The following is a 14,868-nucleotide window of genomic DNA, read 5'->3' on the forward strand; positions in this document are numbered from 1 at the left end:
ATGAAATAAAATAGAAAATAATAGAACATAATAGAATGGAATAAAATAGAAATAATTGAACTGTCTTGCGAAATTCAAATACAATAAATTTGAATCTTGATTTGATACTCTGTGTTTCAGTGAAATTCGAATAAACTAAAATAAATGAAACCTGAAAAAGAATTAAACACATTAAATTAATTTAACTAAACAAAGTTATTTAAATAAGAAATCAAAATTAAACCATTCTTTTCATTCTGCACTTGTCTAGTGCTGACAGCAATGATTCTGGGGCCATCCTTCATGATTAATTCTAAACTCTTGATCTGTAAAAATTTCGGGTACCAATATTTTTTACCATATCACAGGTGTGGGCTTATAGCTTTGTATGTTTGGTATCTATTTGATTGACATAACTCCATCTTTTATATGTTTCTAAAAATGGGATAACATATTGTGTTTGTGTGCACTAAAATTAACATATTTTTACTGTGAAATTATGAAATTGAAATTCTCACCATTTTATTCTCCAGGGTCTCTGCTTTCAGAAAATACATAATATTTGGGAGTGTAACTAATCTTCAGGCCTAAAATGTGCATTTGGAAAGGGTATAATAATTTTTTTTGAGCTATCCAAAGGGTAGATAAGTAAAGATCCCATGACTTACTGTGTATGGAGATAAAAGCTTCATCTGTGTAAGGTACATAAGTATTCCAAGTTTTCGGAGTTATTTCCTTTGTACATTTGTATCTCCCGATGTTCATCATGTTTACAATTCCTACATGAAATTCAGATGTTTCGCTCCAGTTTTGAATGACAGAATCTTCCTTGTAGAATTCTGTATATCTTCCCGTGTAGTCATAACGGTGGAGACATCTCAGAGTCAGATCATCTCCTTCATGAACATCGAGAGGAACCTGCAGGATCACCAGGTCTGGAACACAGAGAAGATCTCATGAGAAGATGGAGGACTGACACAGAATTACTCCCACAACCATTTGTAGTATAGATGTGTAGTAGATGCCTCCTGTGTGTGACCTCCAGGACTTATCATAATTCTTCCATTTATCAATTAGTCGGAATTAAAGTGATCCCATCACTAGGATAACAATTTAGGAGAAAAGGCTGTAAGAGAAGATGTCCAATACTTATCTGTCTGGCAGGCAGTGAGTCCAATCTTCTCTTCCAGGTGTTGCCACATGTTGTATTGGCCAGCAGGGGGAGCCCCAGAGTACCGCAAGGGGCACTACCTAACACGACTGGAAGTGTCAGATAGCAGTAGTGCCTGTAGCTCTGCAACAGCTAAGTAGTGATGAACCAAACTGCCCTGGGCTCATTTCAAGCAAGTTTCAGCAAGGTTCAGCAAGATTCAGCAAGGTTCAGTAAGGTTCTGCAGGGTTCATCAAGGTTCATCAAGGTTCTGCAAGGTTCAGCAAGGTTCTGCAGGGTTCAATGAGGTTCAGCAAGATTCAGCAAGGTTCTGCAGGGTTCAGCAAGGTTCAGCAAGATTCAGCAAGGTTCTGCAGGGTTCAGCAAGGTTCTGCAGGGTTCACCAAGATTCAGAAAGGTTCAGCAAGGTTCAGCAAGATTCAGGAAGGTTCAACAAGATTCAGCAAGGTTCTGCAGGATTCAGCAAGGTTCAGCGAGGTTCTGCAAGGTCCTGCAGGGTTCAGTAACATTCAGCAAGGTTCAGCAGGATTCAGCAAGATTCAGCAAAGTTCTGCTAGGTTCAGCAAGGTTCAGCAAGGTTTTGCAGGGTTCAGCAAGCTTCTGCAGGGTTCATCAAGGTTCAGCAAGGTTCTGCAGGGTTCAGCAAGGTTCTGCAAGGTTCAGCAAGGTCCTGCAGGGTTCTGCAAGACTCAGCAAGATTCAAGGTTCAGCAAGATTCAGCAAGGTTCTGCAGTGTTCATCAAGGTTCAGTGAGGTTCTGCAGGGTTCAGTAAGGTTCAGCCATGTTCTTCAGGGTTCAGCAAGGTTCAAAAATACACTTGTGTCTTTTTTCAACCTGACTAACTATGTAACCATTTCTATATATGATCCTCAGTTCCCACCAACAAGGAGCTGAACATGCAAACAATGTTTGCTAATGTATTGTATTAATTTCTTCATTCCATAATTACCATGATTGTAATATGCTGTGAATGTCCTCTTTGTCCTCATGCATGCTGTAAGCTTTTAATGCTCCTTTTTTGTCCTTCATGCATATTTGCCTTCACTAACCTCGCTAGCATGCTATCCTGGGCCCATACATACCTAGCCTAGTAACTTAACAATGTATTTTGTCAGCTCCATTTTAGTGCTTACCCTAAACACCCCCTAAAATGTGTACAAATGTTATTGTTGTCCTTAAATTCAGGCAGAGTGCAAGATGCTATTTTTTGGGGGCCCAAACTCATTTGGAGCCCTCCCTCCCCCCCAACCGCTAAGTCAACCAGTTCCAATACTCTATCTGCTGACTTTGCCAAACCCATACACACTTTACCTCTTTTGTGGTCATATTTATGGATGAATTCACCAAAGCATGTAGTGCAAGTGCCTGCCTGAATACTTTCAAATGGTACTGTTTAACCACATGCCGACCAGCCGCCACAGTTGTACTGTGGCAGAATGGCATAGCTAGGCGAAACAACGTTATGTAACGTCTCTTCGCCCTGTGGGCCCCCCACTCACCCCCCGAGCTGATGCAAGTGCCCAAGAATCGAGATAGAAGGGGGGTCACCGCTCCAGGAGGATCATCTGATAACACTACTCTTCACCCAAGTGCGGACAGCCGCACCCCAGAAAAAAAGCCTTTTATTCAAAGAAACACAAAGTCCAAAAATGCATGTCACAGCAGAACAGGAAACTGATGCGTTTCACATTACACACAGTGCTTAATCATAGCTTTTGAATAAAAGGCTTTTTTTCAGAGTGTGGCTGTCCAGAACCACTGTTTATTCATTGCCTGATGTGAGTGCCCGGTGGTCTCGATCACCGCCGGGCTCCTGCGATCGCTCGGGGCACACAGCGAACCCGGAACTGTGTGTGTAAACAAAAAAAATATATATATATTAATAAAAATGCCATAAAACTACCCCCTATTTTGTAGATGCTATAACTTTTGCGCAAACCAATCAATATACGCTTATTGCGATTTTTTTACCAAAAATATATAGAAGAAAACGTATCGGCCTAAACTGAGGAAAAAAATGTTTGTTTAATATATTTTTTGTGGATATTTATTATAGCAAAAAGTAAAAAATAATGTGTTTTTTTCAAAAAAAATCTTTACATCTGCCGTAGATGTAAAGCCTGTAAGTCGGTACATAGCCATCTGAGGGGGATTGACCAATTTACCTCTACCGGTAATGGACACAATTTTAAAATAGAGCAGTACATCACATGCATAACGACGCATGTGGTGTATGCTCTTCAGTGTCCATGCGGCCTTATGTATATAGGGCGAACGAAAAGAAAGCTATGTAAACGGGTGGCAGAATATATTTATAATATCTCTATCGGATACAGAGACCACAGTGTCTCTTTGCATTTCAGACTTAAGCATAATAGGGATCCTACAGGCCTAAAGTTTTGGGGCATAGATAGGATTTTTCCAGCTTGGAGGGGGAGTAACCTAGTTCGGGATATATCAAAACGGGAAACTGAATGGATTTTTCGTGCTAATACATTGAGTCCCCATGGCTTAAATATAGAGGTGGACGTTAACTGCTTTATCAGTGATTACTGACGGTATTGTTTAGTTTGCTCTTAAGGATTCTCGAGGTTCTTTAGATATATATATATTTTTTCTTTTTTTTCACATCTTTTTATTTTATTTTTAATTTTATATATGTTTATTTTCATTTTTATTTCATATTTATTTTTATTTCATTTTCAATTGTATTATTTAGTTTTATGTTTATGTTTATTATATCATTATTATTTTTATTTTTATTTTTTCATCTTTATTATTTATTTTTATTTTTATTTTCTTATTTACTTTTATTTTTATTTATTTTTATTTTTATTTGTGTTTGGCAGGAGGCGTTAACGCATGTTAACGCACCAGAAATAAGGTTGAGATTCAGTTGAGAATATGCCCTGCACAGGCTATAACAATTTACTTGTATTTTTTTGATAAACAATTATATAAATGGTATTAAGATATTATTAGTGGTATTTGATGGAATTTGAACTATTCTATCTTTAGAGCGAATTTTTATTTTTACTTTTATTTTTTAGTAAGGAGTGGTAAGGAGTGGTAATTGAGGTAGGAATGGTATTAAATCACACTGTTATCAATAATAGTGTATATAGTGGTATCTGTGGAGAACCATTATTATAATCTAAAGGTGGTTAAGATCTGTACGGGAGGAGTAATTCACTTCCGTTTCTATAATTTTATTTGTGTCGTTTTTGAGTGTTAATTTTAATTGTTGTATTAATTTACTCTATCGTAAATTATGCATACATAAAATGTATGAGATACTAATGTTGTTTTTCTCTTTGAAAATGTTATTATATATTTTTTCTTTGAAAATGTTTATAAAGCATAGAGAAAGGTGATGTAATGTCTGGAGCTGTCCAGAACATATTCAAAGTAGTAACTACTCTTTGCTTTTTTTGCTAATCATTTGCCGGTTGTTGGCATATGCAGCATTACCAGAGATTCTGGAAGTGGGAGTGATAAAGTGTGTTGAATAGGTATTGGCACGTCTGATAATAAGGTGAGGGCTGTACCTGTTTATAGATGGCGCCGGGTGATTCAGCAGCGTACTGATGACTAGTCTGTCTGACGTAAATGCGCTTCTGAGTCATTGCGCTATGAGGCGCGTTGGCATGGTGACGGCGTGCACGGCGTGTCCTGGCACTTCCGCTTCTAGTATTAGTGTGAGAGATGAGTAGGCGGGACGGAGGAGTGACTTTGTGTCCGCTCGCCTTCCGCTCTGTATATAAACGTACGAGCTGCGCTGCTTGGCCACGCCCACAGATGAAGACATAGTGACGAAACGCGTATGGGTGTGACCAAGCAGCTGTACGTCATCGCAGAGGAGAGGGTTTGATTGTTAGCCCGGGACCCGCCGTGGACGCTGAGACCGTGTACGATCTTTTGTTCTCAGGACTGTGGTGAGACAAACCTGAACGCACTGCGAGTGACACTAATGATGATAATGATTTTACAATTTTAAATTGTGTACGTATGTTTTTATCAGCGCATGAGAAATGTATTAAATAAAAAACGGTTTGCACTATGGAATATGTTTTTCATCTTTTCCTACATGTGAATCCGTGCTGAGTGGAGTACTGTAAATCGAAAGATATTGTTGTAAGGAGATCAAGAAACCTTTAACTATTCATGTTGGCAACCGTTTTGGTATTGGTTATATTGAGAAGCATTTCTATAAGGAATCCGAGGAACCAATAATATTTTTTTTTATGATGTGCCTGTAACCCTTTGAGTTCTGGTAAGTTTTTTACCATAAGGGGTATCACCGATTGTGAAACTTCTGTGCACTGGTGTCTCTGGCTTGGAGATGGACTTTCTTCTCTTTTTCATCACCTTGTGAACATTGAAGTGGATAGTTCATAATCACGTTTTTGGGCTTCAAAAAACTTTTTTGGTGGATTTTTTGAAAATTACGAACTGTCATCTTTTTATGTGTATTTGTTTTGGAATTTATTGAATATTTAGCGCTTTCAATATAGTATATTTTATTTGATGAAGGGTTAACGGATGATGTATACTATATATCTCTATGTGATTTATGATTTTAATTTATGATAGCAGCTTACAATTGGATTTTGAAAACTTTCTTTTATTTGAGCGCTGGGATCAATGAGGAATATTTTTATATATTGTTCAGTGATATTAGTACTTGTTTTTTTTCAAAATAGTCGCTCTTTTTTTGTTTATAGCGCAAAAAATAAAAACCGCAGAGGTGATCAAATACCACCAAAAGAAAGCTCTATTTGTGGGGAAAAAAAGACGTTGATTTTGTTTGGGAGCCACGTCTCACGCCATGCAATTGTCAGTTAAAGCTATGCAGTGCAGAATCGTAAAAAGTGCTCTGGTCTTTGGCCAGCCAAATGGTCCGGGGCTTAAGTCATTAAAGTTTTTTTTCTCCTATTATCTTGATAGGTAATTGCAGAATGTAAAAATGTGCTTCAATTTGGACAGTGCGTATTCATATTTTTGGATTATGACACTTCTTACCTGTCCAGTTGATTGCCAATATTGTAAGTAAGGAGGGGCAGGCCAAAGTAACACACACTATTTATGCATTCAGCTCTCAATGAAGTAGAGAGGCTTACCTGTCCAAAACATCTACCCCCCCAGCATAAAATGTTTCAAATGAGCCATCGGAGGGGGTGAGGAATTTGATAAGTTGACCTCATACTTTTGTCTTTAAATACTCATTTAAAAAAATGTAATACTTATGTTGGCCAAGAATGTTTTTGTCTAATCTGCTTACAATGTTATGTGCAAAAGTACTAATTATTTTTTTCTTGTTTGACTCCACAGTTTCCTTCCAACCTAGAGGATTGGCAGACCGTGGCTTCCCAGTTTCATCACCAGTGGGACTTTCCCAATTGTGGTGGTGCTATAGATGCGAAGCATGTAAGGATCGTACCACCACCCAACTCAGGGTCTTACTAATAGTTATAAGGGGTTTAGTAGTATTGTGATGTTGGCGGTGTTGTCGGCCAATTATGAGTTTCGCTACCTGGATGTTGGGAAGAACAGCAGAAACTCTGATGTTCTACAGGCATCTTTAAAATGGCACATTGCGGTTGCCACTTCCGGAGGAGAATGTCAAGGGTCTCAATTTCATATTTGTCGCGGATGAGGCCTATGCTCTGGAGGAACATCTAAGAGATATATGACCCCAGAGCAGAAGATTTTTAATTACCAGCTGGCACGTGCCAGAAGAGTGGTGGAAAATGCCTTTGGCTTATGGCCAGCCGGTTCAGTATCTTCCTTACGCCCATCAACCTGGCCAAATATAAACTTAACCACATTGTGTTGAGGTGCTGCATTCTGCACAACTACCTAAGAAAGAATGCAGCCAGCTATCTGGCCTCCGACTGAGGCCGACTTTTCATCAGAACCTGCAGCAATGACTGCGCTCGAAAGTGGCTATCCTTGCTTATCCCCCCAAAGCACCCGCAAAGTCAGGGAAAAAATATGTAGAGTACTTTGTGGGTAGAGTGGCAATTGCTTTACAACAAAATCTTGTGGATGTGTAATGACAATTTTTTCAAAAAACTAAACTCATATTTCATTTGAATTACTGTTTGTGTTTCTTATCTGTCTCCTAGGTTCTCAAATGGCCTTTTAATTTTGGCCATTTTCTTCAATATTGCAAACGTAACTTATTTGATACATGAGGTGACAATCTCTACTTCAGCTAACTATTATGTTGTGCTGTGGGTCTGCCTCACACACACAATGTAATTGTTGTTAATGTATGTAATGCATTAATGATAAAAATATTCATCTTTTTCAACTCCATGAATTAATTGCTTGAAGTCCCTAAAATGGCCTGATTTTGGCACATTTTACAGCACAGTGGGGGTTATTTACTAAAGGCAAATCCACTTTGCACTACAAGTGCACTTGAAAGTGCACTGAGAGTGCACTTGTAGTGCAAAGTGGATTTGCCTTTAGTAAATAACACCCATTGTCACTGTAACTATACCAACGTAACAAATAAACTGGTAATGAGCATTGAAATAAGAAGCGACACATTGTTGAGTATAAAACATTTTACTCCAAGCACATTCACATGTACGTTATAAACAGTTTTAGAACAAACCAACATCTTGGTGTATAACATGTATGTTTGACATATATTTGACTTTTTTGGGGCTAAACAGGCATGTTTAAAAACATAACATACACATCCCCAACTCAGGAACTTACAAAGTTTGACTTTGCTAAAGTGAACGCCATATGAGACATTAGTATGTCAAAACTGTGTTGATCTTGCCTTCATTAGATGGGGTGATCTCACCCCTCTAAAAGACAAATTTTGAAGATACACACAAATTGGGACTCAAAATTTGGATTTCCCTCATGGTCCCATGCCTAAAATGTGTGTCTTTTCCCTACATCTATTTTGCTAAAGCCACAAAACACACAGTGTGTCAACATGTGCTATCGCCCATCATGGGATATTGCCATAAACTTGAGTATAGCCTCAAGTAAATATTAGACACAATACACATAAAAGTACCACCATCCCGATTAATAATCGTCAAGGAATAAGGGTTCTAGCAATACCGGGGCAATTGCTGAAGTTGCTCCCTTTGTATCTACACCCAAAAACATTTTGTTGTATGGACTATCTCGGTACTTGGTAGAAAATGCACAGGAAAAATTATAAAAAATTACAAATAATTTAATAAAGATAGACAGGAGTGAAATCTCGCTACACTCCTGTCTATCTTTATTAAATTATTTGTAATTTTTTATAATTTTTTCTGTGCATTTTCTACCAAGTACCAAGATAGTCCATACAACAAAACGTTTTTGGGTGTGGATACAAAGGGAGCAACTTCAGCAATTGCACCGGTATTCCTAGAACCCTTATTCCTTGACCATCATGGGATATCAATGTACGTGTTTTGTGGGTGCAACCCCTTTCTCCAAACTAAAGTAGGCGAGAGGAAGGGGTTTCACCCCAAAAACATGTCCATTGATCCCCCATGATGGGAGCTAGCACATGTTGAAACACTGGGGCTTATTTCAGAAAGGACAATCCACTTTGCCCTACAAGTGCACTTGCATTGCACTTGTAGTGAAAAGTGGTTTTGCCTGTTTGAAATAAGCCCCAGTGTGTCAACATGTGCTCGCTCCCATCATGGGGGATCAATGGACGTGTTTCAGGGGTGCAACCCCTTCCTCTCACCTACTTTAGTTTGGAGGAAGGGGGTTGCACCCACAAAACATGTACATTGATATCCCAGGATGGGAGATAGCACATGTTGACACACTGTGTGCATCTTCAAAATTTGGCTTTGCAATTCATTTAAAACTGGAAAAACATGTACACCATAACGACAACTTTAAAATGTTTTTTTGTTTAGCTTTTTCCTAAAATATCTATGATGTTGCTCAGTCTTTTTTGAACATCATGGATGTTTTGTTTCATCTTTTCCAAATCACGATTACAAGCCATGATCTGACTGCTCAGGATTTGTGCACTTGCACTGCTGAAGTGAGTTTCTTTTTCCGCAACATCCACATCACCTAAAAATAAAAAAACACACCATGTATTATAAATATGCAGGCATCCATCTATTACCTAACACTGACCTGTTGTCGACACCTTTGCTACCACTTCACCCAGCACTTCCTGAACATCTGCATCCACATCTTCAGGGTGTGTGGTGAGTTGCCTTTCTTCATTCGGTTGTGTGGGGTTACTGGTGTTCTCAGATGTCCCTATTCTTTTCTCCCCTATGTGAATGCAAAAAATGCATACTTAGCAGACAGATATGTTTGGCTAGAAATAGTAATATGAAACATTGCTTGGAAGTGTTTTCCAATTGTCTGTTTTGGCAGAGTTCCAAGCTGAATACATGATTTTTTCCCTTTCAAAAGCTGGAATAATTACCTGTTTTGTGCAAGTTTCACACATGGAGAGACCCCTAGTATCCACTGGAGCACCTGCATGGGACACCATAACAAGGTTGTTATGCTGTCCCACACTAGTGCTCCTGCGTCCAGAGTTGTCATTTCATTATAGTTTCAAACACATCTAGACAACAATGTAATAAACCTATTTTAACCACTTGCTTATTTGGCACCTAAACCTCCCTCCTGCCCAGACCAATTTTCAGCTTTTAGTGCTGTCAACGACAATTGTACGGTCATACAACACAGTACCCAAATTATATTTTTATAATTTTTTCCCCACAAATAGAGCTTTCTTTTGGTGGTATTTGATGACCTCTGGGTTTTTTATTTTTTGTTACATTTTTTTAAAAAGGCCACATTTTAAAAAAATAAATAAAAAATGTTTTATATTTTATTAATACATTTTGCAAACAGGTAATTTTTCTCCTTCATTGATGTACGCTGATGAGGCTACACTGCTGGGCACCGATAGGCTGAATTGATGGGCACTGACGAGGTGGCACTGGTGGGCACTGATAGGTGGCACTGGTGGGCACTGCAAGGTGGCATTGGTGGATACTGAGAGATGGCACTGATGGGTGGCACTGATGGGTGGCACTGATCGGCGGCACTGAAGGGCATTGATAGGTGGCACTGAAGGGCACTAATAGGTGGCACTGATAGGTGACATTGATAGGGGCACTGATGGCCACTGATGGGTGGCAGTGATGGGCACTGATGAGGCATTGATTGGCACCACTGGTGGGCATTGATAGGTGGCACTTGTCATTGATAGGTGGCACTTGTGGGCAGTGATAGGTGGCACTGATTGATGGCACTTACATACTGTGGGCACTGATTTGTGGCACTGTGGGCACTGATTCGTGGCACTGGTAGGTGGTACATATGGCACATATGATTCTCTTCCTCTTCGGGGCCGATGTCCCTTCAAACAGAAGCCGGCGATCAGCTTTTTTTCTCCTCACGCTGTCAGTGTGAGAAGAATAAAAAACGATTACCGATCTTCTGTTTGTATTATGTGATCAGCTGTCATTGGCTGACAGCTGATCACGTGGTAAGGGGCCGGGATCGACCCCTTACTCAGATCTGTGATCACCCAAGTCTCATTGACTTAGGCGATCACAGTGAGCACCCCGTGCCCCCTTCAGGGTAGCGTAACGAGCCTGCAAAGGGGAGGACGTCAATAGATGTACTCCCGGCAAAGCAGATCCGCGCTGTAGCCGTCATCTGGCTATAGCGCGGATATGAAGCAGTTAATCATAATAGGCCTGAACAAATGTAGTTAACCTGCATCTGCCAAAAATTATGTATTAATGGTCGAACGAACAATGTTTAATACAAATGATTCCTGTGTCCCCGAACCTCAAACTTGGCATTTTAAACTGTACAATAGTAAAGAATGGACCAGCATGAAAGTAATAATAATAGGAACACACGACAAATACTTACTTTTTGCAGCACTTTTCTGATCTTTCTATACTGATCCTGTTCCCTCAATTTCAGATATGACCAGCGTTTCCTCAATTGATCCTTGGATTGTCGTACCCCAAAATTCCTGTGCAGACTTCTCACAACTTTAGCCATGATCTTAATGGCCTTTCTGATATTTGGGTTTCTGTAGTCTGTCTTATTTAAGATGTCCATCTCCGCCATCTCTTCAAAGGACATATTTGAGGCCTTATATATCCTCCTGGGTCAGTAACTGCCTTGCTCCGGGCTGCACCTGCTGTATCTCTGCTATGTGCTCTCCCACTGCCCGGAAAGAGAAGAGACGGGGAATACACTAGAAAGAAGGACAGGGGCGGAGTTTCACGCATTCGCAGTGTATATAAAGCCATAACACGCGGGTGATGTAACGAACGTATGTACAATCTGTGAGTGGAGGACAGAGGATCGTTATCGCTGATCATTCAAACAAAGCTACAATTGTAAATTGGAGCCTCAGTGGTTAGTGGCCTATACTGCTTGAGGCCTATATTGGGACAAGATTATGAGAGTTTAGCCTGACATTAGGGCTTGTCTTGTGTTGTGTCTTGCAGATAAAATAGTTGATAAATTTACGGCCCCTGATTTCCTGCTTGAGTTTATCGAAAAATACCGGGAGCTGCAAGTAAAATGCAGGGACTATTCAAACTAAATAGGAAGGCAGCGATGGAGAAACTGTTGCAATTGGTGAAGCTTGTTTATCCCATGGCAGACATCAACTATTTGAAGGGCAAAACTGGTAGCCTGAGGAGCGCAAGAAAGTCCAGGATTCCCAGAGATCCGGAGCAGCAGCAGATAACATATATGTCCCCAGGCTGTGGTACTACCACAGCCTGTGTTTTTTGTCCGACTAGATGGAACCCAGGCCATCACTCTCAACACTTCCTTTCACATCGGCTAAGGCTTCTGAGGTCCACCCTGGGCCTTCCACCCAGGAAGAAGATGTGGAGGAGCCCAGCTTGACCCAGGTATAGCATTGTTCAACATATGTATTATCAAAAATTGAATGATGTTAACTAGATGTAATTAATCAAAAATTTATGATTTAACAAAGTGGTTTACATGTCAATAGACAGAAGTGGCCAAAAATGATTGGGACAATAATGAAAAATGCTGGGGTCAGAATGATAGTCTTTTCTATTTGTTAGCATTCAATTTGCAACAGTCATGAGCTCAAAATTGTGTGTGATTGATGACCAAAAAACTAAAAATATGTACCATTTTTATACACAGGTAAGTCTCAGCCTTAGCCAAGAGGATGATATGGCAAGCTGCCTGACAGAATCACAGGTTCCTGCCCTCCGCCCTCCAACAAAAAGGGACAGGAAGTCCAGGAACCTGGGCGATGCCACGGCTGCTTTTCTTTGCAAAGCTACAGCTGCTATTAGCATGGCCCCTGATGGCCAGGGGGTGTTTGGATGCCTGACAGGCAATAAATTGATATGGAGAGATGGAGGAGGACCAGCGCACTATGTGCAAGGAAATACTTCTTCAGACTCTAAACAAGGGGACAAAGGGTTGAAATCACCCGGAAAAAAACTCTGCGAGTTGGACCATGCTCCTCCACCACCTCCACCAACAACACATCCACCCCACCCACCACAGCAGCATGGAAGGAAGGGTGGAATGAAGTGTTGAGAGTGATGGCCTGGGTTCGGTGTGGTCTGGAAAAAAATGCAGGCTGTTGGAAGACCACAGCCTCTGGATATATATGTCATCTGCTGCTGCTCCCGATCTCTTGGAGTCCTGGACCGTATTGTGCTCCCTATTAAGTGGACTCCTCAGGTTACCAATTTTGACTGTCAAATAATTGATGTCTGCCCTGGGGTACAAAGGCATCACCAATTCCAAATGTTTGCCCATCATTGCCTTCCTCTTTATTTTGATATGACCTTGTGTTCTCTATTGAATTAAATAGTTTTGATTTGACAAATACTTGGCTATGTGTTTTACTTCAAAAAGGACAGTTTGTGAGTAGGCAGGTACATTTCAAAAATACAATGTCAAATTAATAAGGGACACCAACATAGTTGTATCTTTGAGGTTAAAAAATACAAGATAATAATGGTGTTGTGGTAACTTGACACACAAAACTAAAAAACATTATTCTGGAGATCACTAGAAAAATAAAAAATAAAAAATATTATTCCGAAAATCACTAGAAAATATATATATATATACATATATTAAATCACTTGAAAAAAAACTAAATAAAAAATATTATTTTGAAGATCACTAGAAAAAAACGAAACAAAAAATATTATTTTGGAGATCAGTAGAAAAAACTAAAATAAAAAATATTCTTCTGAAGATCACTGGAAAAAAAAACACAAAAAAAAAATCATTCTGGAGATCACTAAAAAAAATAAAAATGTTTGTCAGAACTCTGTAAATATCACCAGCAAAGCAGCTTCATTAATATAACATTATAAAGAAGAAGAGAATGCTCTACATTGAGAGATTTCATAATTTTGTCACGAATGTGATATCTCCATTACAAATGCTAGTTTTACAAGACCGAGCGCTTCCGGCTCATCCTGGATTCCGAGCATGCGTATTTGTACTTTGGACTTTTGTCTGACGGACTTGTGTACACATGATCGGAAAGTCCGACAACACACATTTGTTGGCGGAAAATTTGAGAACCTGCTAGCCAAAATTTGTTGCCGGAAAGCCCGACAACAACTGTCCAATGAAGCATACACGTGGTCGGACTTACCGCTAACAAGCTTACATCCAACATTTCCCATCGGAAAATCCGATCGCGTGTACGCGGAATGAACAAACCTCAGGATAGATTGTGTTAAACCAAAATATAAGTTTACTGGAACAGGTTTGAGCATTAAACATAAGAACCGTAATGACATACAATTCTGACACAATAATGAAACCTGGATTGCTCCTGCAGGCGTGTCTCCAAGTGGGAATAATGCTCAGGCAATAAGATCTCAGCCCTGGGCACCTTCCCACTTCCAGTACACAGTGCAGACACGATAAGATCTGTAATATCCTACACAGTATTTGACAAGATTATATAATGCAGTTTAATTACTCAAAGCTCCCCCTGCAGTTTCTAGTATGTAGTAGCAACACTGTAAGGCCTTACAGTAAGGGATATAGTCTCTTGTCTTCTTTTCTTCAACTAGCCATTTATACTGCAGTATTTATATTCCACAGGATTTCCAAGCAGTAATGTAATGTAGAATAGTACAAAACAGTAGACATGTGCATTCGTTTTCGTCCGAATGCATTTTCGTCCGAATTTCAGCTATTTTCGTTTTCGTTTTGACAAACGATAACGAAAGCACAAAATCCGAAAAACGAAAGATCCGACATAAATAAATGCTTTATTTTCGTTTTCATTGTTACAACAGTTCGATATAGAATAGGAGATTTGACATGACTCTGACAACAATCTGTGTCTATAGAACCTGTGGTCGAATGTGCCTAACCTTACCTCTATTAGTACAAGATTATATAGAGAAAATATTCGACAGAGAAAAAAGATTTGACAGAGAGAAAATATTCTTACTGTCCTAAAAAGTGTTTGGGGACCCGGGTCCTGCCCCAATGGACATGTATAAATGCAAAAAAAAGTTTTAAAAACTGCCGTTTTTTCGGGAGCAGTGATTTTAATAATGATTAAAGTGAAACAATAAAAGTGTAATATTCCTTTAAATTTCGTAGGGGGGGGTTGTCTATAGTATGCCTGTGAAGGGGCACATGTTTCTGGTGCTTAGAACTGTCCCAGCACAAAGTGTCATTTATGCAGGAAAAAAAG

General features: G+C 39.5%; 1 protein-coding gene across 1 annotated transcript in view; it reads right to left on the bottom strand.

The window, feature by feature from the left end:
• Positions 1–14,868, bottom strand: part of LOC143958846 (Fc receptor-like protein 2) — an 86,258-nt gene that overhangs the window by 61,300 nt on the left and 10,090 nt on the right. Inside the window, exons 2-3 of the mRNA XM_077467827.1 lie at positions 9,279–9,422; positions 648–914 (exon numbers count right to left, since the gene is read on the bottom strand). Of these exons, the coding sequence (XP_077323953.1) occupies positions 648–914; positions 9,279–9,422 (411 nt within the window). The remainder of the gene's footprint in view (positions 1–647; positions 915–9,278; positions 9,423–14,868) is intronic.

This window comes from Lithobates pipiens, unplaced genomic scaffold (assembly GCF_037356315.1).
Source record: "Lithobates pipiens isolate NorthernLeopardFrog02 unplaced genomic scaffold, aLitPip1_a1.2 Scaffold_62, whole genome shotgun sequence".
Lineage (NCBI taxonomy): Eukaryota > Metazoa > Chordata > Amphibia > Anura > Ranidae > Lithobates > Lithobates pipiens.